General features: G+C 33.3%; 1 protein-coding gene across 3 annotated transcripts in view; it reads left to right on the plus strand.

The window, feature by feature from the left end:
• Positions 1-25,196, plus strand: part of LOC145243388 (uncharacterized) — a 99,393-nt gene that overhangs the window by 51,197 nt on the left and 23,000 nt on the right. For all 3 annotated transcript variants that reach the window (XM_080106226.1, XM_080106225.1, XM_080106227.1), the window contains 3 exons: positions 10,378-10,539; positions 12,760-12,912; positions 19,160-19,276. In XM_080106226.1, coding sequence (XP_079962352.1) covers positions 10,378-10,539; positions 12,760-12,912; positions 19,160-19,276 — 432 coding nt within the window. The remainder of the gene's footprint in view (positions 1-10,377; positions 10,540-12,759; positions 12,913-19,159; positions 19,277-25,196) is intronic.

Genomic DNA, 25,196 nt, shown 5'->3' on the forward strand with positions numbered 1-25,196 from the left:
ATGAGATTATTCTATAGAAGCAAACCGTCATAAGACAGAGAATAAGACTTACCAGACCACACACACACACACACACACACACACACACACACACACACACACACACACACACACACACACACACATTCTTTTTTTATTTATAGATTTAATCCTGTCTTGGAGAAAATGCTCAATATTCAAGATAGAACATCAACATACAAGGGTCATTCCAACAGAAAAGCCTCTTATTTTTTAACTAAAAAAAGTTGAAGAGTTACAAAGACGGAAGTGGTATCATTAAACGATCGACCTTTTGTGCTCCAGAATTTATTTTTCCACATAGTCACCACCATTCTCAATGCACTTTTGCCAGCGATAAATGATGGCTGTACATGGACATCTGTAGTGTGTTTTTCATACAAGGTTCATTCCAAAATTAAAGGATCCTGTTTTTTTTTTAATTCTTTTGTGTTCCAGAATTTATTTTTCTACATAGTCACCACCATTCTCGGTGCACTTTTGCCAAGAATTATGTCTATGATAAAAGTTGGTTTCTTAAAGTCTCACACTGTCAATATCTGCAACAGAGAGAGGAAACTTTCAGGTCATAAATGCATAAGTTCAATCATCATAACAATGGAATTTGCAATCCTCTCTGATCAATTTAAGTGGAATAAAACGTAGGAGGCATTACTTTTTGGTAGCCCTCTCCCAACCTTGTATGAGAGGAATTAAACGATGCAAATCGACCTTTACAAAATATACTGTCCAAAAACAAGAAATATAACACCAAAAAGATTCTTTTCTTATTCCATGGAGTTTCAAAAATTAGGCTTTATTCTTCAGAGGAAAATAACTAACAAATATTTTACTAGTTATTTTACTATGAAAAAAAAAAAAAAAGAACACCTAATTTTTGAACCGCCATGGAATAAGGAAATAATCTTTTGGCACTTGTGTTTTTTTTTTTTTTTTTTTGACATTTTTTTTTTTTTTTTTTGCTTTCATTTTTGAAGACCTTCTTTCGAATTAGGGGGGAAACAAATCGAGAAGACCCTATCCAAAAATATTTAGGTAAAAACAAAACAAATCCTCTAAAGTAATACCATAATACAAAATCATTATCTCTACATTTATTGAATTAAAATAAAATTAAGAAAAGTCTATTAATAACCTTATTCACCAAGAACTTGCGAATGTTACAAAAATATACACAATTCTTCAATAAATATTCTCCAATCACGAATTGTGTGATACAACATGATATGGCACTCTCATCTGAGCCAATATCATATGCCCACAAATATAAAAAAATAAATTATGTTTGTTAGGGCCAAATAAAATACCTGACTATCCCCAAAATAATCTTTTCTAACTACAAAAAATCTTTGGACAACTTCTTCCTGGAAATTTTCATTTCTTTTACTTATTGTTTGATAAAACTCAAGATAGCAGTCTTTATAGACTGTAAAATGTCGGTATTTTTTTTCTGGTCCAAAGTTTTAAAAAAAAAGATATTCAATGTATTAATATCCATTTTCAGATAAATTTTTGGAAAAATTTTAGTGTCTTTTTGATTTGTCTTCAAAAATGAAATAAAAAATATCGTCCGAAATAACACAAATGCACAAGTACCAATTTTTTCTATGTAGTATTCCTTTTTTTTTAACAAGAAATTATTAATTTGCATAGTTTAATCCCCACCTCTCTCCCTCTCTCTCACACACACACATATATATTACCGCAGAAGAGGAATAGGGCTCCGAAACACGCGTGTCCGTAGATTACTGTTTTTAAAAAATAATAAATGTATATATATATATATATATATATATATATATATATATATATATATATATATATATATATATATATATATTAATGAAAACAAAGGGATGTAGTGTTTACCTGATATATGCAATGGTAAACTTCAAACTAATATAAATAAACAATATTTATATATAGAAAATGTAATCCCAACTGAATTAAAAAAGCTCAATACGCAATAGAGAGTAGAGCTTATTATAAGAGAAAGAAAATCAAAACTGTAAGTTGAACTTTTTTTATTGTAAAGTTCAACTTTTCAGTTTTAATTTTCTTTCTCTCTTATATATATATATATATATATATATATATATATATATATATATATATATATATATATATATATATATATATATATAATTATATTTTTACTATATTGATTAAATACCTATAAACACTAATGTTTTATCCTTTCGGGAATCTTCAGTGCAGCGTGTCATTATTAACACCAGTCTACAGATTCGAACCCGGTTAGTGGCCTGGCAAGACCGCAGGGAATACAACTGAACCAGCAAAACTGAAGCTGGCCTGCAGGACACTATATATATACAATTGTAGGCAAATTTGGGCATATTTTATTGGTTTGAAAATATAGGTTCTTTTTACTAATTGTCATAAAATTTTAACCATAGAATAGTATTAGAATCTTCAAAAAGCCAGCAAATTTTTATGTAGTTTCATCCCATAGAAGCAAAGATATGACCTTTTCAATATTCAATTTGGCTCCGAGTATAGATATATCCATATATAGATATACCACCTTTTTGGGAAATTTTATAAGATCCAAATCTCAGTGACTATTGATCATAATTTGTACAAATGAAGGCTTGTTGGAAAGGTAATGACCTGAATTGTGTAATAGACTATGTTATATTTGCCTTTAAGGTCACCAATTAAGGGGAGCATCCATTATCCAGAGCCTATTTTTGGCACTTTTTATAGCCAAATATTTCTCATATGTTATATCTCTCCTTTTTAGTTTTCATATATAAAGTAAATTGCACAGTTTATAAGGATTATTTGATACTGGAGATATTCATAATCGTACCCATTTCCAAAAGAGAGGAATACAACATATGAGAAATATTTGGAATCAAGTCTCCCGATGCTGTTATTTCAGATTGTTTAAAATCATTAGCAGCAAGTTTTAGTCATCAAGGCCAAAGGTTTTGAGGATATATATTTATATATATATATATATATACATATATATATATATATACATGTGTGTGTGTGCGCGCACGCGCGTGTGTGTAAGGTTAGTGGGAGAGAACCTCAACAGTGTTCGATTATTAAGCAAAATTTCTAAAATAAGAATGTAATATTTATCTTTACTTTTATATAAAAGGAACTGTGTGTGTGTGTGTCTGTGTGTGTCTGTGTGTGTATGAGTTCATTCCCTATGAACTCGATAACGGCTGGGCTGATTTTCATAAAATTTCACACGAATGTACTTTATGTGACTGACAGTGTTCTTAGATAGTTTTTTTTATTGGAACGCGTTTGATAAGTATCGATAATTGAAATAATCTGATGAAAGAAGAAACAAGCGATTTTTACCAAAAATAACACTGCATTTGAGAAATTTTATAACTACACAAGCCGAAAAACTCAGGATATAAAATCAGCAGTTGGCTCTTTGATTTGACAGGGGCACGTTTGAAATGAATTTTTCTGTTTAAATCACAATTAAACCATGGTACTTGATTTTTGCATTGTAAACTTTATTTCAAGTCAATATATTAAATCCTTTTATAAAATCAAAAGTAAGTTTCTCTACAGTGCAATATATACTACTATGTATTGTAGACTAAGTCATTGCAGGAAGGATTTAAAAATGGGTAATTTTACCAATTTCAATGACAATAAAATATGGGGGGGTGAAACATTTGCTATATGCAAATGCATTCGAAATGACGTCACCAGTAGCAAAAAAGAAAGATTTTAAAAAGGAGATCACATTAGAGACGGAGATCACGTGAGAGGCATGGAGAATGTTTGAGATCACGTGGGTGATGTCATGGTCGTAACAATGAGAAAATAAATGTTGTTACAAAGAAAAAGCGAGTTGATGTTTTTTTCTGTTATTTGTCTACTTTACAGCTGAGGCCACAATATGTGTGCTCCCAGACAACGTTACACATCATGTATGTGCCAGCATCCCTTTATAAAATTGTCTGACGATTGAGATGAAATTATCAGAACATCAAAATTTGGCCATGATCTTCCACAGTTCTGCCTGGATTACAGTATTGAAGGTCTTTGACAGATCAACAAATGTTGTGTAGAGGTCCTATTGTTTTTGACGCTTTCCCTCGAGTTTATAAGCAAAAACATCATGTTAACTGTACCAAACTCTGCACGAAAACTTCATTGATTTTCCGAGAGAAGACCATCTTCCAGGTGCTTGATTGAGCAGTAACCTTGCAAGAATTTTACTGGCTATACTAAGAAGAGAGATTCCTTTGTCATTGTCACAGCCTTGTCTTTTCCCTCTCTCTTGTAAATATGTACTATGGATGTATTTATGGATTCGTAAAGAAGTAGGACCTTCACCGATAATGAAAGAAGAAGCTCATGGATTATTTTTGTCAATGTTTTATATATTTCTGAGGGTGTGTCAGAAGCTAGAGTTTTGCTACAACAAAACTGTTTTACAGCTTTCACAACTCATCAATGGCCTCATCATTTATTAAAGAACGCCTGGTCAGTAAAGAGTTGAAGTTTCAGCTCATCTGTCTTAGATACTGCATGCTCTGCTATCAATGTTGCCCTGCCAGCATTCAGTAGTTGAGAGGTACGGGAAGCATGAAATCCATGTATTGCTATGAACGCATCATAGAATCTCTTTGTCATGCATGTCTACATATTTTTGTATTTCCAGAGATTTGTCACTGAACCATTTATTTTGCATTTCATATAGTTTTGCGTGAACAATACTGCGGATTTTTGCAAATGCTTCTTTTCTTTGTAACACATGTATTTTTCCATGAGAAGTCTCTGAACCCCCCGATCATTCTCATAAAACTCATTCTGATGCTTTCTCTAGGATGGTTCAAGCACTTTCCAGTGACAAAGTGTATGCAGTATATATTGCCAGTTATCTTTGATGTCAGAATGACCAGACTATAGGTCAGCAAGTCTTCCATTGAAATGATTCACAAGGAGAGTTGCATTTGCTTCCACTTCTAGTTTGGAGACATTGCCCATTTTTTTTTTCATCTAAGACCACCACTTGGCTGCAATGCAGAGTCTCAGCTTTGAGATAACTAGTATGTGGAACATCTAGCGCTCTGCATCACACATGACTTTGCTAATCAGAACATCCTGTCTACCTTTCTGATGATGATATAGTCAATGAGATGCCAATGCTTGTGCCTTGAGTGTATTAGACTGATGCAACACAGTGTTTGTGATTTAGAGATCACGGGCGATGCAGGTCTTGAGGAGCAGCAATCTGTTACTGTCACACTAAAAGATTATGAGACAGAAGCAGCAGTTGTATAAGCTGTAACATTGGTATATGCGTTTATTTAATGTGTATGTATGTGAATACTTTACTTTACTGTTCGAATATTATCAGTAGCAGCGCCTAATTCTCGATTAGGCGCCATATTGCCTGTTTTTTTTCAGTTCCAGTGATAAATTCATTAATTACACACATGAATTATATTTTTTCTTCACTAGATCCAAAACTCGCGTTTTGCCTCCACAAATAATTCTATAACAAGAACAAGTAATGCGACGAATACTTAAACAAGTTATGGAATCAACAACTTAATACGTTAAGGCCTCAATAATCTAACACATCATGTGTTTTGTGACATAGCAGATTATGGCCGCCAGACAAATCGGATTTATTTCAGTGGAGATGAGGAATATTTTCAATTATGGTGGATCAAATTTGTATCATTTCTACTACAAAATTTGTCTTATAGTATAGAAACAGGTGTCGACGTGAATGAAAATGCTTCTTACCAGAGAAGAGCGTAAAAGTAGTTGTATTAATGTTGCAATTCCTGGAAGACAAAAGCCTGCCATTAATAATAAGAGATGCAAGAAAATCATGAAGAATAGCGAAAGAAATATTAAAAACTCATTATTATTGGAAACAGTAAATCCATATTTATACTCTATGCATTGAACTGACATTATTAAAAAATGAACTCCGTAGATACGGCTACCGACTACCGACTATGTCATACGATCTGAAAATATTTCTTATATAGAAAATGAAACACACACACACACACACACACACACACACACACACACACACACACACACACACACACACACACACACATACACACGGAGAGAAAGAGAGAGAGAGAGAGAGAGAAAGATGTAGGTTTCTTTTTTCTCATAGGAAATCTTTCCTAATATATTGAATCGTTTTTCGTCTTACAGACCGTTACAAGTTCATAATAGAGACACGGAAACTTTATGTTATAGCACGACTACAAGATATTTACTTAAAAATAAAATGATATTCTTAATTTTTTGCCATTGTGTAAAACAAAAAATTTTGAATGTCATCAATCAGTCACATGGACTCTTGACAGAATTTTGGAGGTCGTTCGTTATCTAAATTCGCCTTTGGGGTAAAAGGAATATATATAAAAAAAGAAGGAAACAATAATAACACAAAAGGGAGCAAATAAAGTAATGATCCCAAGAATGTGATTCAATACGGTTTTTTTTTTTTTTATTAACCTTTAAAAATGAGCTTGTGCTGCTTTTAATATTCAAAGCATGGGTAATTTCACAATTATAGTAACAATAAAAAACATGAATATCTCAATAAAATAATAAACCAACTAGAGCCATAAAATATTTTTTTAAATGAGATAATTATTTTAAAATAATTGCTGTTTCACGTGATAAAAGTTAACGACGTCGAAAACAATAAAGAAAAATGGGTTCTTCTTCATTATTGTAAAAAAAATTCGAAAATTGTAATATTGAATTTCAAGTGGAAACGCTGATATCTACTTTACTGTTATGTCACAGTAATGACGATATCCAAAAATTACGAAAAACGATAAGGTAGAAGTTTAATTATTAATGAAAATAGATTTTGAAGAAAATTAGCAAAAATTAAGTTTTGCACAAAAATAAATAAATAAATAAAAATAATAAAAGAAAGAAAAGAAAGAAAAGAAAAAGAAAAAAGATCCAGAGAGTTCTAATTGTAACAAAAGGGAGGTAAATATTTTCTGAAAACTGAAAATCTTTGGCCAATTTAACAAAATCTAATTTTCGCTAATTGTCTTTGAACAGTTTTAATTAATAATTAAATTCGAAAATAGCTTTTGAAGACAATTAGTGAAAATTGAGTTTTGCAAAAAGAAAAAAAAAAAAAGAAAGAAAAGAAAAAGAAAGAAATAACCACAAAGTTCTAATTGTAACAAAAGGGGGGGTAAATATTTTCTGAAAACTGAAAATCTTTGACCAATTTAGCAAAACTTGAGGTCAGAATAATCATAAGAATAATCCAAATTATAAAAAAGTAAAATAAATTTAAAGTAATGAATCCCGGGCAGCGCTTGGTAAGAACAGCTAGTATATTATTAAATAAGGTCAAACTTTTGTTGATTTTGTTTCTGAATAGTTTTCATTTTACAAAATGACTCATTGATTTTGGTTCGTTCCTTTTCCTACAGGTTTAGTTAGTACATGTAATTAGCAAGAAAAGATTATCTGATCTGAATACTTTTTAAATGATGCCATCTGAAAAAAGAAGGAAAGTATTTTGACGAATAGATAGATTTTTTTTATTTTATAAATGGGTCACCACTTATCAAGGATCGAGAACAACTCAAGGATAATGGTAAATACATTTTCAGTTGGACAATGATTTCATTTGGGGGAAAATGAGAATCTGCATTTTAGTGGTGAAAGTAATGTCATGATTTCTCGATTGCCTATGACCTAACACAAATTGTTCACGCATCCACCAGTATGCTCGACTCCGACAAACAATATGCAAGTCTCCTTGAATTTTTTCTTACAACTTGCCTAGAAATGTGTTCATCCTCATTCTGTCTCCATTGAGATCTTCTGATCACTTAGTTGTCTTGATTAAAATAATAACAAAATGTAATAAACCCTCAGATATATCCTTCCATCATACTGTATATCGATACTCTATGGCTGATTGGGATACTCCCAAACATTTATATCAGATATAACTTTGCACTTCACGTTCAAAAAGAATGTGTCCTCCATAGTATCAGACTTAACTGAATGGTTAATTGTCGGTATAGATCACTTCATACCCTCGAAGAAATTCCAGCAAAATCCCAACATCCAGCCGTAGTTCCCCACAGAATGTGCTGCTGCCATTACACACAGAAATCACTATTTCCATTGCTTCCAACATATAAATGTTATGAAACTACAGCTACCTTTAGGACTGCCGGTAACGATTGTAAAAGAGTAATAAAATATGTAAGAGATTCGTATGCTCAGTATGTCAAGTTTAAAGTAGCTGAACAACAGCTTGGTTTCCCACCAGTTTTGATGAATAACAAACACGGTCCTGAACAGAAGCGTGTCCTCTATCCCTACCATCATCAATGTAATTTCGTCAGCATCAGACAAAGCAAAACTCTTGTCAAGAACTCTGCAGCAAATTTTACCCTTTGCAATCCGGGCCACTTATCTCCCCCACCATTTTTCTCTTGTGACTGAAAACATACTATGTGACATGCAAATATCTGTACACGATGTTGCCAAGCTTATCAAAAACCTTGATTCCAGTAAAGAAACTGGCCACAACGCCACTCCAGTTATTGTGCTCAAAAAGCTTCAACCAGAACTAGCTCCCATACTTACAAAGCTGTTTAAATATTGCCTTAAGGAGAAATGCTTCTCAACACCCTGGAAAACTTCATCAGTCTACCCTGTCATCTCTCTCTCAGTACAGACCAATTAATCTCCTGTGTGTCATAAGTAAGCTGCTAGAATCTGCGATAAACGACTTCAGTTACATGCAATATGGTTCTTCAAGATCTACAGCTGACATACTAACTGTTATATCACACAGGATTAGTGAATCTCTCAACAGGGCCTTCGTTTCTAGAGAAATAGCTCTTGACTTAATATAATGAAGGCTTTTGATAGAGTGTGGCATAAAGGTCTACTTCACAAGATCACCAGCTATAGAATAGCTGGAAATGTCCTATCAATTATTAAATCCTTTCTCTCTGATAGGTGTATAAGCGTAGTTGTTGATGGGCAGAAATTAGAAACTCATTGTATTAACACTGGCATCCCTCTATGTTCCATCCTAGGTTGAACTCTCTTCCTGATCTTCATCAATGATCTCCCAAATCACATTCTTAGATCATTCATAGACATTTATGCAGATGGCAACATAATTTATGACAACACTTCAAAGACCGACAATGACCAAGATCTTTCTGATTCTCTCTTTTGTGATCTTGAGAACATGGCGTAAAAAGGTGGCTAGTTAATTTTAATGCATCTAAAACCAAGCTTCTCTCTTTCCATCATAATCGCTCTGACCCCTATCATGCCCCAATTAAAATAAATGGCTCTCATCTTGGATAACCTCCATGTCTTGACAAGCTTCTGGGACTGACCTTCAATCCTGATCTGAAATGGAACACATACATCAAATCTGTTGCCAAGATTGCTGGAAAACTAGTGTGCTCATTCTATTGCTTCAGTAGGTATCTCATTATCGACGCAATCCTCTATCTGTATAAAAGCCAGGAACGTCCTAAAACATAGTATTGTTGCCATATCTGGGCAGGAACTGCTCGGCGCACCCTATCCTACCTTGATAGAGCTCAAAACCAGGTTCAAAATCTAATAGATGATGCCTTTTTCTCTTCCCTGCAACCTCTTTCCCACAGAAGAGACGTTGCAAGCCTGTCTCTGCTCTATTGCCATTTTCATGGCAAGTACTCGACTGAACTCCAATCTATGGTCCCCCTTTTGCCAAACCTCCACAAAAAACACTCAACTAGCTACAACCACTATATATTTCTGTCTGTGTCCACATCTAAACGCAGATTCCATGAACAAAGCTTATTTCCCAGAATTGCCCACCTATGGAACACTGTTCCGCTGGGATGCTTGCTGACTGAATACAATATGGTAACCTTCAAATACAATGTAAACAAGTATTTGTTGAGTCGTCCGCATAAATAATCAAATTCTGTCCAATTTAAACCATTAACGATTACTACACTAGCACCTTAAATTCACTATCCTCGAGTGGTTTTTGGCCCTTGATAAGTGGTGACTCCCAAGTTAAAAAAAAATTGTTTTAGTTACTTTTGTTTACTTGTTACACATTTAACTTTTTTTTTATAGAGGCTGTAAATCTTTCTTTACGTTTCAGTCATGTAAAATAAAAATAATTCCTGACAACATCAGGTAGGGAAAGCTAGTACTTTGTATAAATGAAAAAAAATATTATAACATCTAGAATACATTTAAAACAATAATGCCATACGTTTTAATCATATTTATCATATTTCCATATCAATGAAATTGCTATAAATCAAATTTATATAATTACATTTGTTTCTTGTTCAGAGGTTCGAATGCAATGTGAGCCATTTGCATCTTTCCTGGATGGCTTGTGCAATAGTCTGAAACAATCAAAGGCTTGCTTGGCTGAAAACGGGGAAGAAATCAGCGTCATTGAACCAACAGTCACATCTAAATTCATCGATAGTACAGATAGGAAAATGCCAGGTAAGAGACATTGATTTATATATTTTTTTTCTGCAAAAGTTTCACAAAACAAAACATTAGGCACAAGGTCAATCAAAAAATTGGGGAGGGGGGGGTCTATGGTCATTGTCATCACTGTACTTTTGATTGGTCTACGCTAATCCTAGCTAAATTTCTCATACCACAAATACACCAGCGGTCGTCCTACTTAAGATTCCCAAATCAATTTTTTTTTTTGTAAATAATATATATATATATATATATATATATATATATATAAAATTTTAGAAAAAGTAGTTTATTGATATTTTATTTGTATGGGGTGCAGGAAAAAGTAAAAAAAAAAGAAAACCCAAAAATGTTAGTAGGACCCTCCCAACCCTCTCTAGATGGTAGACCGCCCACAGCTTGATGAGGACCGAAAACAAGCAGTTTGGTCTCTAAATGGGGCTGAATTCTAGCCAGGGTCAAAGAAAAAAAATAGAGTAAAATATCTTGTAACAGTTGTTAATCTGATGGTTGCATTTCATATCGTTTGGTGTAAAATAATACTAGGCGCTATAGTTTTCCTCTTTTTAAAGACACCTAGGGGTGGGATGATCAGGTTATCTTAGAGGAGCGTCAAACATAAATGCTCCTGCCTGCCTGGTGGTTTGCCTCCAACTCCACCTTATCCCCATGAGCCACTCCCTCTTGAATTTTCCACCTGTTCTCATGTCCATGATATCATAAAAAAATCTAGAAACATTCATGGTGTGTAGGCCTGATCTCATCCCTGCTATACTGATTTTGAAATGCTTTGCTGAGCCAGCCCCTGTCCGCTCCAAATAAACAAATACATAGGCGAGTCTTGCTTCCCTGATAGCTGAAAAATCGCCTCCATAGTACCAGCATTCAAGAATTCTGGAAATCTCTTCCTATTTTTTACTAAAATCTTTCAGTCATTAGTCAATCAAGTCTAGTTCACCATCTTGTAAATGCTAAGCTTCTTTCTGACCAACAGTATGGATTAAGGCAAGCCCATTCTACTGCAGATATTTTAACCAGCACCTCTGAATGCATATACCATGCACTGGATAAGGTAGGGAAAGCAAGAGTTGCAATCGTTGATATATTCAAAGTTTTTGAAATATGTTAGCATAAAGGGTTTCTCCTGAAAATTAAATCATATGGTATTTCTGGACGAATAATTAACATAATTAGATCCTTTCTAGGCAAAAGAAAAATCTGTACATCAAAACAATATGATATTAATGCAGATGTGCACCAGGATTCGATCCTTGTACCTTTGTTATTCCTGATATTCATAAATGACTTACCTGATGAAATTGTGTCCGAGATGGCTATATTTGAAAATGACACCATACTTTATAATAGACATGAGGGTAAAAACGAATGCACAAATATCCAAGGTAATGGAAGAAAATCTAGAAAACGACCTTCAGTCGCTAATGGAATGGGGCCATAAGTGGATGGTAACGTTTAATGCTACTAAGACTAAACTCCTTTCCTTTAACAACGATAAAAACTTTTACAACCACTGATTGCCATGACAAATGACACCCTACATGAGAGCCCATCTTCCAAATACCTTAGCTTAACATTCACAGACAACATGGATTGGAACAAATACATTGAAGACATTGCCAAGGCTGCTGCAAAGAATGTGGGTTCCCTCTACCGTGCAAGAAAATTACTCACACCAGAGAGCTTCCTATATCTTTATAAAGGAACAATTCGCCCTTACATGGAGTACTGTTGCCACATCCGGGTCGGAGCATCTATCACCAGTCGTTCACTCTTAGAAAAAATCCAAACAAGAGTCACAAATCTAATAGGTCCTCTCCCTCTCTCTCTCTCTCTCTCTCTCTCTCTCAACAAGAGTCACAAATCTAATAGGTCCTGCCCTATCGGCCAAGCTCTAATCTTTGTCCCATCGCTGCAATGTTGCATTCCTGTGTCAATTTTACAAGTACTTCAATGGAATATGCTCTGACGAACTCATAGAACTTGTGCTCCTTCGATGTACATGCTCCCAAGTAATCTGACAAGCAGCAAAATCCCCCCCCTTCACTGTTGAGGTCCAGACGCTGTAGTAAACCACATTAGGTGCATGATGCTATTGTCTCAAGAGACAGAAGTTTGCCAATATATATATATATATATATATATATATATATATATATATATATATATATATATATATATATATATATATATATATGCATTTTTTTATTTTAGAAAAGATCGTCTGCGTAGAAGATGAGTTTCAATGTTTGTCTGGACATTGCATTCTATGGACGAAAAGATGTGATGGTTTTGCCGATTGTGATGATAAAAGCGATGAGAATCTCTGCCAAATGGAAGAAATACCCGAACTCACAACAGCACCAAGTAAGTCATTTTATTGTGCTGCAAAATCGTTTTTTTTTTTTTAACTATTATTAATGTTATTTAATTTAACCTTTGTTGGATTTTTAATCTTTGTCTAAAAACCAATTTAACTTGTTTGAGATGATGAAGATGCTGTTGTACTAATATCAGAAATTCCGTTGTCGTTCCAGACATTTAAGCATTACACATTTACTCTAAAATCTCAAGAGAGTATGCTGTCAGCTGAACATGTGGCATTTTCAAATACAAAATAGAAGTCGTCATGCATACATGTGCGGATTTTTTTAACGTCTCTGTTTCCCTTCATTGCGTTTCATAAGTGTCCGTCGATCGTTTCGTCTGTTTAACTAAGACGGCTGAACTCTTCTGATGAAGAAAGATTCAAGAAGACGTCCGCTGAATTTTTTGTTTCAAGGTTTTATTTAGAGACAATGAACTTATGTGTGAGAGACCAATGCTATCTGTTATCTTAATAATTATTTATTCTTTAAACTTAACTTACTAACTTAACAAAATTATTAAAGAATATATTAAAGAAAAAGTTTGTGACATTCAATCAGCAATGTCCCATCTAATTTGTCGCACCTGGCCCCAAACCACTGAACAAATATTTTGGTGCTTTAGGCAAAAATAGATTTAATTTATGTGGCTTAACTGAAACATGTTTACACTGGAAAGTAGATTTCAGTTGATTATTTTTATTAGCTTGTTTTTATTATTTGAAGTTTTATTTATAAAGTTGTATTATGTATTGTACCGTGTTTTCAATAACAAAATAAAAGACGTTCTTTATACATATGTGGGGAGCAGTGTGTTTATACCTGGGCCTTTTATCACCTTGTTTAACGTTGCCGTCGATCGTATCATCTGTTTAACTGAGATGATTAAAATATTTTCATGAAGAAAGGCACAAGGGAGACGTTCGCTGAGTTTTTTTTCGGGGATTCATTTAAAAACAATTAGGTATGAGAGACTAATGTTATCTGTTATCTTAATTATTATTTATTCCTTAAACGTAACTTAACGAAATGAGTGACACAGGTCAGACCGCGGTAACCTTCACTGTGACTATCAGTTTTCTACATCATTGGCCGTGGCACGTTTGCATGGCTTCTCGAAGAGACTGATCTGAAAACCTTTGTTTCTCTCCTAAAAAACGTGACGTCATTCGTCATCGTTCAATTCTGTTTTGTCTACCGCGTTTGACCTTTACCCCCTGCCTTAATCATCCGTCATCCGTCTTTCATTCAATTCTGGGAATCATTCTGTTTTATAAATCTGGGTTAGCATGCATTCAGCATGTACCATTGTTAAAACTCACACTAGCTAACTTAATCGTAACATTGAAGCCAAATATTTAACTAAAATATTGTTTTGTTAAGTAAACTTTGAAAGAGTAATTTTTACATAGAAAGTCGGAAGTTAGTGAAAGATATATTTGTGTAATATCAATAGTTTTATTATAATTTTAAATTAGATTTTCGTTCTACTTCTTAACTGAACAGCAATAAATATACCAAAATAAATGAAAGAAAATATAGACGTTACATAAATAAGATCTATTTCCTTTTACACTTGCATGTAATCACTCACAGAGTGATTAGTATCTGGTCAGAATTAACAGGCATGATTTTATTCGTGTAGTGATACGCTGGGAGATTAGAAAACTTTGTGTATACGCAGCCTATTTCTACTTCTGTCCAAACCATTCCGTGCCCATATATAAGCAATCCTATTCAAAATGTCAAGGTGACAAGATGTATAACCACGGCTACTGAGAAAGTAGGCCAGTGAACATGACAGCGTGACGTCATTTCCTGATCAACACGTAGGTATAGAAAGTTTCCGGTGTTGAACCACGTGGCCATTAAAATATTTTCCGTTGCCTTAGATTGTACATGTTTTTTATTCTCCTAAAGAGAAAAAACAATTCTCCATTTGGATAATTATATAACTGCAATTATTATAATAATTGCACATTGGGATAATTTTAATCTAACAAAATATAATAGTAAGTAGGTTGTTTTTGAATTTTTTTTATCTATCAAAGGAAATCGAATATTTCTTTTTTTTTCAACTGCAAAACACAATTTTTATATGAGAATATTTTTCAGTCTGTTCTTTTAATAATAAATAAAACTTTTTATTGAGTATTTCCAAATATTTTAAAGTTAGAAGCATTTTTCACGACATTTTTTTTAACTAAAACAATTGATAAATTCACTATTTTAGCACCGGGCGTAATTTATTTCTTTGAAATATATTTAAAACTTAAAAGTTTTTGTTTGTTTCTTTGTTTTATAGCATTTTATCTGTAAATAATTTACATAACTAAAATGGGAAATAAAATAGAAAATTTTCTATTCTCTCGAACACATTCACTTTATTCTTTAAATTCTTTATTCTCTCGAACACTTTACATGTTAAATACATGTTAAAATTCATTAACTAATCGGTTTTAATTAAAGTTTTGATATGAACTAAAAATAAAGAGTACATCAAATTTTAGTTAACATATTTTCTTGTGTTTATCGTATAAATAAATATTGTTTGCTATTTATGCCGTGTACTTACCATGCTGAAATAATAAGAAAGCCATTCTTAATAAGGAGAGGCTTTCTAACTATTCTGCACTTTCACCTAACAATTTGATGAAAACAAAAGATACCATCAAACGTAACTTGAAAATCCTATCTAAAATATAGCACAGTGCGTACACTGCACAAGCACTATTATTATTATTATTATTATTATTATTATTATTATTATTATTATTATTATTATTACAACAACAACAACAATAATAATAATAATAATAATAATAATAATAATAATAATAATAATAATAAAAGTACTTCACGGAGGACATGGACCCTGCGTAAACGGGTTTTAATTTAATGGTTGCTTCCTAAAAAGTGCATACGCAAAAAGTTTTCATTAGTTTATTTAATCATGAAAACTTTTTTGAAGGTACTATTGAGCCCTCCCCCCTCCAAAAAGGCCAAAATCATTACATGAATATGTATGGAAAAATAAATGTAACAAAAAATAAAAATATTTAGTGTGGGAAATATAATAATAAAAAATAAATTAAAATGAAATGAAAATAAAACAAAAACATGTACAAAATAAAAGTATGAATCAAATTTAATTAAAGAAATAAAAAAAATCGAAAAATAAAATAAATACATGCTCGATTACAAAAAAAATTAAAACCCGTTTACGCAGGGTCCATGTTCCCTGTGAAGTGCCAAAAAACACTGTAGATGACCTCGACTAGCGCCACACCAACTAGTTGTGAAGGGTCAGGGAGGATGGAAAATCTGAGGTGGGAGAGTACTAACCAGATCTCTACTGGGAGTGTGCAGTTCAAATCTGGTACCTTAGGGAGGCATTTTTTCACCTAAACCTCAGGAAACACCAATAACCGATGCCAACGAGAACTCGATGGCAAACGGCTGCTGCGATAACGTGCAATCATCTGCATGAGTGGTCAAGAGGTGGAGAACATTGGAAATCTGAGGAGACTTGTTGTCACGCGGTCTCCAGCAAAGACCTCAGGTTACTGCCAGTGAGCGATCACTGATGGTGGCCTGTGAGACAACTCCTAGTCAGTGAAATAATAATAATAATAATAATAATAATAATAATAATAATAATAATAATAATAATATCCCCCTCCCAAATTCACCACTCATTGATTTAATATCGTAGATGTTTACTATATTTTCTTAGTTTTTAACCAATGTTCACATTATAGTATGATTGTCTTTTAGTAGTTATGTGAACTTAATTTTCATATTCATGTATTCTGCATTGATATGAAAATGAAGACTATAGTGGAGTATAGGATTCCTAACCATGTAACTGATGAAAATACGCGACACATTTTGATGAAAAACATGAGGAAAAATGAACATAGAAGAAGAGAAAACCAAAACTTTAAATGTAATTTCTCGATAGGAACAAAAATAAAAATTGTCTTAGCCATGAAGGATTTCTCCTCCATCGGCTGAGGACAGAAAAGGTGAATTGTAGCATCAGAACAGATACTACTACACTGATCTTGCCAAGAATTGTTTGTGCTTCATATGCTTCTTTAATTGTTTGTTCCCTAAATTCATAATTCAGTTTTATCATTATTAGATTGTATATTGCTTTAATATTACGTAATTTTACATAGATAATATTTATATCTTATATTGAATAAAGTTCAGTTTCATTATTAATCGAATTGGGTTCCTTTCTTTTCTTTTTTTAACATGTTTCAATGCTCTTTTTAAAAATGCCATCATATAGTATCGACAGTAACAGTTCGACAAATCTTACCTACATTGCCTGCGGCATTTTTCAGTTAACAGGCCTTTTATATCTCGATGGTTGTGGTATAACTCTCTTCTCGTTCTCACAATGGCGTTCTAGAAGATGAAACGGAACTTATGGACACAATTCATCTTGAAGAGCACACACAAGTCGGCTGAACCAACCTGTCTCATATTTTTATGTTTTTAACGTTTTCCAGATCACGTTTTGAGTTGATAAAACTGCTGAATAAAATAATTATAATTATAAATTGTAGAATGTGTGTGCTTTTATAGTAGCCATGTTGAGTTTATGATGTTTCATGTTCAACCTTAGTGTCAGGCGGCCTGGAGGAATTTGGTTGTGCCCCAAAAGAGAAGATTGGGGTTGGAAGAAAGGCAGTGGAATTAGTCCACTCGTTTCCTGTCCGGGAAAAAGAGAAAATAGATTGTATGTTAGCCTCTTTTATCAACTTCTGTCACGTGTTCAACTCGCCTGAGAGATGGCCTCTGATTAGACAAACTAGCAAGGAAGTGTAATGCCTGCACCAATCAGAGCCGACTATATAAAAAATCGTAAACTGTGAGCTTTCACTGTTGCTGCTGTTGACAGTGCTGGAAAGGAATGTTAAAAAATAACAATAATAGTAATCTTCACAAAAAGGAGGACATTATGAGTCCTTGCAGATTTAATTCTAGGTAAGTTGGAAGGGAGCAGCCGCGACACGCTTGATCCGTATTTCTGTCTGATCTCAGCAACCAGCGGGAATCAACAATTTATTGTCAAAGATTTTTGCCATTATTTTTTTAAGTTACTTCATTTATTTATTTTTTATTTTTTCACTATTTTAACCAAAGATGTACACGATATGAAATATATATATTCTTTTTAAAGCTTCAATAAATTTCTTAAATAATTATTTCGAAGATCTGAAAGTTGATGTCATCTCCCTATGCTTTGTAGTAGGTCAAATACAAGAAAGTATTTATTAGTTATTTATCTGTTTGTCGATCTATCTATTTATCTATGTGTATCTGTCTATCTATCTATCTATCTATCTATCTATCTATCTATCTATCTATCTAACTGGAGAGATAAACAAGCGATGAATGTGAAGAATGTTGATAAAAGGCTGTCAAAATATGGCAGGGCTAGATCGTAGAAAGTTTACCGGAAGTACCTAGTCAGCTGATGGATCTACGTGTGAGTTACATGGATCAGGTTATCTGGAGATCAGATTGGACTTGGAATTTGAACATTGAGCAGAGCGGACGGTTTAACAGGCTGCTCCCCCCCTTCACTGGGGAGGGGGCTGATGTGTCTTAGAATGGAGACCTAGAATTAACCACACAAGCAAAGATATTCACTTTGCATTCTTCTGAGATCGACTCCTGGAAAGTGAATAAAAACCAACCAGCGTTCTTGGGAGTGAATGAATATTCGTCCAAACACGTTCCAGCCTCCCCTCCAAGAACAAGATGAATTCCAGGTGGACGATCATCGACGCATGAGACAAAGGTATGCCCAAAAATACATGTATGACACACACACACACACACACACACACACACACACACACACACACACACACACACACACACACACACACACACGTGAACGTTTAGACGATCAGAGCATTGGAACATAAATAGACAGCAACAACATAACTTAGGGTTCAAATAGTGAAGAACCAACAATAGACATTTAGTGACACGTATGCACATCAGGATGAACCCTTCGTCCCAAGTACACATATCGACATATGGTGCTATGGTATGTATTACAAACCGGACCCCTTTTTGGTCCGCCATCATACAAAATACATACACCTTTATCACTGTATGCCTTTTTGGTACACCATTAAATAACACCTATGATTGATGATCGAAATTGAATTGGTCAAAAAGATAATTAATTTAATTCTTCTATTTCTTTCTTCTTTTAGCTACATGTTCGGCTCAGCAATTCCAGTGTCCAAATGGAACTTGCATTCCTTTTAGTTGGAAATGTGATGGTTACGATGATTGCCGTGGCGGGATGGACGAAAATTTCTGCCAAAATGGTAACGTTTTACACTTTGGATTTTTATTTCAATATTAAAATATCTTTTTTATAAACGTTACTTTTATCATAAATTTAGTGTATCAAGATTGAATGTGGATATATAAAAATACTGTTAAAGATGGAAATGTTCATATTTTGTTTTAATGGAAATCGCCCCGGATAAAGCATGAAGCTACCTGATGTAAGAAGCTAACAAGAATGAAAGATGATTATCGCAAAAACAGGAGATGCCTATTGGCCTTAGTTTTAAAAAGTATAAGGAAAACAATGCAGGAGGAGAGTTCCACAAGCCTGAAGGTTTTGAAAATAACCTACTGAAACAGGAAGCTGTATTACAATGAGGTATCAAAGCAGCGAATTGATGGAGACCACAAGACCAACGAGTCTAATGAGCTGCAACAAAGGAACCAAGGAATAGATTAGACAATTTTGAAAAACACATAGTATTTATAGTAAAGACTGAGACTAGTAGCATCAAGAGAGAAAAAGGGAGAGAGAGAGTGAAAAGAAGAAAGGGTGGGGCCAACCGTTTACAGATACGTTTCTGTACCTTATCAAGAACCCTCAATTGAACAGAAATTCACCAGCCCAAATATGACAACAGTACTCTATATCATAGTCTGATAGTAAATTTGTAGAGATAGAGAATAGCTTCAGGTGTGAGAAAGTAAAATTAGATTAAGCAGAAAAGAGAAAAGTTCCATTAGAAGTTATAAATTAAAATTAGGGCTACGTATCAAGATATGGTATCATGAACAGGAAGTCATAAGTTAGACAATGCAGTGAAGAAAGAAAAGTATTTCTTCTTCGTAGGTGAGCTGACTGGGTTCTGGCTCCTTTTTCAAACTTCTGCTTTCGTTGATCTGTGTGTGGAAAGGTGGGGTATAAGAGACTTACACAATATCTAAACTCTACAGTGCCATAAATAAGAAAAAAACATAAAAAAGTATGATGCCATTGAGCGAGTACTTTTTGTATTTGTTACCTCATTACAGAAACAAAGGAAAGAGAAAGGCCTGAAATCTTTCACTACGACTATGATGATGGCTTAACAACAATGAAAAAAAAAAGAGTTTGGTTTTATTTTACGGCATATCAACCATCAATGGGTTATTTTCAAATATAATTCTAGAAGTAAACAATTATTTATATTTCAGAATACATTGCTCTTAGATTGCATTGTTCTGAGAAAACATTACTCAAAAAACATGACAAGGTGGCTTCAATAAGTTTCCAAACTTGTTTTCATATGGGAACTTTTATTGATAGTACACACATGAAACTCTAATCCTCTTCGAAGTAATCTCCTTCAGCTGCAGCGCAATGTTGTATCAATGACCCTCGTCATAGCATAAATCATAAATATCATAAAATCCCCAATACTAATGATTACTACAATACTATCTCATTGATTACTGTACATGCAATAACCCTTATCCTTAAGTGGCCTTCGGGCCTTGATAAGTGGTGACCCCCATGTAAAAAAAAAAAAGCTTCTTTCATCTTCTCAATTGTCTCATAACGACAGCTTCTAATATTTTCCTTGAGCTTATGGGATAACCAAAAATCACAGGGAGCAAGGTCTGGATTATAGGGAGGGTGAGGAACTGTATAGATGCCCATCTTGGTTAAATTGTCTGTATCAAGTATGGAGCAACCTTGGGACAAACTTCATGCAAATCTTTCACATCTTCAGTCCCTCGTGAATAATTGTGTGTGCAGTTCCCACACTGACATCAAACCACGCACTTATTGTCTCTATAGACATACAACGGTCTTTATCCATGAAATTCTTTATTTTGTTAATCAACTCTGATGTTCTGACCTCCTTACTCCTGCCACACTTCTCATCATCCTGCATAGACTCCCTGCTTTCCTTGAATCTTTTATGCTACTCAAAAGCTGAGGCTCAATTCATGCAAAACGGTCGAAAAGCAGTTTGAAGTATTCCATGCGTTTCTGTGGCATTTTTTCCGAGTTTAAAACAGAATTTTATGGTATATCATTCTTCTAAAGTGTCCTCACGTCCAGATTGCATTTTTGAAATTCATCAGCTGTGACAATCAGACTTTAGTAGGGAGTATTCCAATTCCTGTTATCGCTGTTCGTTTGAACCTGAAATCACAAAAATTGGTCAGTCATCTCATAAGATGTATAGTAATAACATACTGAATTTTCAAGAGTCTATGATAATTTTAAATGCCTGTACAAAAAAGTCTGGAAACTTATTGAGGGCACCTCACATTATTAGAAGGAAATTTCACAGAAGGATTCGACATTACTCTTAGAAAACACTATTCTTTGAAAACATCACTCTTTAAAAATGACTCCTTAGCATAGGTAACCTTTTTGTGTTCATAACATGATTGTTCCTCAACCACCACCTTCTAGTATCTAGTTAGGGAGAAAATACACATGAGAAATAAGGTTTTGATTTTTAGATAAATCAGATTGAATAATATGATTAGGGATGAACTTGTTGATATTAGACATACCGTTAGCAGCCGATTGATCAGATCAGGCCTATCTGATCTCTCTTCTAGCTAAAGTAAGTAGAAAAATAGTTCAGCTACAAGGATTCCATCTTAAAGCATCATGGATCGGCACCTACGACCTATAAGTGATTCCATTTGTGAAGACGGGGTACCTCCCTGCATGGGGATGCAGTCGGAAAATTTGTGGCCTTACTGATACGACAAAGGAAAAGAATAAAAAGGAGGATGCATTATGAATTTAGCTGTCAATGAGTTGATTGCAGACGATCTGATTTTGTTGAAAAGATTCTGCCATCGAATTTTACCAATGACTTAGTGGTGCTACATAACGTTACATTAGAACGAAACATAGATATCACAACTTTAATTTTTACAAGTAAGAGTAAGAGTATATATGAAATTTCATACAAATTACATAACATGCATCTCGCCATTTTCTTGTAATAATATTAGCTGTATGAAATATACAAAGTAGCTGCAGTCTTTGAATGGCTTTCTTCCATAATGGATTATATTTAAAGACATTTGTTTTTATTAATTAGTTGGGAAAAAGCTGCTTCAGCAGCAGCAGCAGCAACAACAACAACAATAATAAGAATAAATCAAGGAGAAGAATATACAACTGACAATAATACTGAAAACAGCTGATATATTAAAAAAGAACCCTTGAATGTAGAAACTAATCCACATGAACTACAAATGCTTAGATACCATATGAAAACTGCGACAGAGGTAAAACTAAAAGATAGAGAAACACCACATGGTATCAAGAAAATTAAAACCACAAAATTGTAAATTAATCAACCCCTCCACATACACCCCCAAAAATATGGTAATGTAGCCATAGACTGGTGCCACACCAAATAATCGTAGAGGATCAAGAGGATGGAAAGATTGAGGAGAGAAATCACTAACTCTACCACCACTGAATGAGTATGAAAAGGAATGAGAACTTGGGGAGGTTTACTGCCACACAAATTCCAGTGAAAACCAATGGTCGTTGCCAGCAAGAAGTCGATAGTAAGCAACTGTTGCAATAATGCAAATTCATTTGCAAAGGTTATCGAAAGCAGGTCGAGAGTATTGGAAATCAGGAAAGACTTGTTGTTACCTAGACTCCAATGAACGCCACTGGTTGCTGTCTGTGAGCAACTTCTGATGACCTGTGTGAGAACTCGTAGTGACTACTACTACCACTACTACTACTAGTAGTAGTAGTAATAATAATAATAATAATAATAATAATTGTAACAGAAATAAAACAAAATCATTAAAAGAATATGAAAGAAACTGAAACGGTAAGAAAATAATATAGTAATAATCCCTTTTCCACAAAAAAATGCACAATGATATGGGCCAGCCTTAACTGAGACCATACAAAATATTCATGAAGGGTCACAGAGGATGGAAAGACCGAGGAAAGAAAGCACTAACTAGATCTCCACTTGGAAAAGTGTAGAGAGCCTTAGAGAGGCTTATTGCAAACCCCAAAGGACCAATGGTTTTTGCCAGCAAGAAATCAATGGTAAACAGCTGTTGCAATAATGCAAAATCATTTGCCATAGTTATTGAAAGAGGCGGAGAATGCTAGAAATCTAAAGAGACTTGTTATCACTCAGACTCCAGGGAACACCATCATTAGTGATTAATCATTGACTTGTATGAGAACTAGTGAGTTAATAATAATGAATCAAGACACACTTGAGAATAACGGTTAATGGGATGGATGGTTTGTCAGTTGAATGATTAAGAATATTATGAGAGGATTGAAAATAATGAATGGAATGAACAAAATTTTATTACATACTAGCACGCCATCCGATGCTTAAATATGATATTTTAATTCATGCAGACTTTGTATTCATTATAGAGCCATTTCTGTATTAATTAATATATTGTAACCAATATATAGTAGTGATTTCAAAAGTTTTAAAAAGAAATATGATTTGGGTACTATGAGCTAGAATCGAAACCAAAACATTTAGCTATCAGATAAGTACTGTATTTAAACACTTATTAGTTACGACATTGAATCCAATGATTGTTTAATGGCAACATCATGCAGGCGTCTTACCTAGATTTATATATATATATATATATATATATATATATATATATATATATATATATATATATATTTATATATACATATATATATATCGAATTTTAGTCATTCAATAAATTTAAAAATTTATCACGTGTTCTTCTCTGAAGAGATGGTAGACATCGAAATCCTATAGGATAAGGAGTTATAATATTTCAAATGTATTGTCTTACGTAGAATAATAAAAATCTTTTCATATGAAATTGAAATATTTCACGTCATAAATTTTTAAATTTATTGAATGACTAAAATTTGATTTATTTGCTCTATCTTGTATATCGAGCAATTTTTATTTAGGTGGGATAGAACTTATAAAATATTACTGCCAATAATATTTTGTAAAACTTATAATCACAGGTTTCCATACCAGTTGATTGTTAGATAATTCTATTCTGAAGAATATATATATATATATATATATATATATATATATATATATATATATATATATATATATATATATATATATATATATAATTTTAATTTTTAAAATATAATTAACCAACAATATATATGCTGCTCCCTATTTGGGGGTACAAAATTGGTAAAAGGGAAAATTATTCCCAACTCGCATTTAGGTAAAAATGCACTTGCATATAAATAATTGAATTCATTCAAAAAGTGTTGCGAACAAAAACAAACAAATAATATGTCTCTCTCTCTCTCTCTCTCTCTCTCTCTCTCTCTCTCTCTATATATATATATATATATATATATATATATATATATATATATATATATATATATATATATATAACTACTTCATTTACTCACATAAATATTAATATACAAAAGTATAAATTTATGCGTAAACTTTAAGAATTTACTTCAACAGTGCTCAATATGTAGGTAGAGCTAGTTAGTATATATATATATATATATATATATATATATTTTATAACTTACTATATATATATATATATATATATATATATAAGACTGTTGAATTTGCACAAACACACTCATATATATATACAAGCAAGTAAGCAAGCACACACGGATGGTTCACAGAGTTTTAAAATCATTAAGATGAGGACATCTTATGACAAATATTTATTGACATTGGATTTTAAGAAGGTCATGTTGTAGTCTGCGGGAAAGCAATCCCATAGTAATGTGTTCCACAAAGAGGAATTTCATGGAAATTACACCTTATGCTCGGCACCATGGGGAAAAGGGAAATTTTTTTTCAGTTGTGGTAGAAAGGACAAGTTCTCATTGTGAATGTCTTAGCAGAAGGAACCAAAGATTGGAACTCAGTTGAACACCTGCCAAAAACGGCTCTAATAAAAATTCCAACATTTATAAATTTATTGTGT

The sequence above is a fragment of the Euprymna scolopes genome, chromosome 22 (genome assembly GCF_053919585.1).
Source record: "Euprymna scolopes isolate OS-2025 chromosome 22, ASM5391958v1, whole genome shotgun sequence".
NCBI lineage: Eukaryota > Metazoa > Mollusca > Cephalopoda > Sepiida > Sepiolidae > Euprymna > Euprymna scolopes.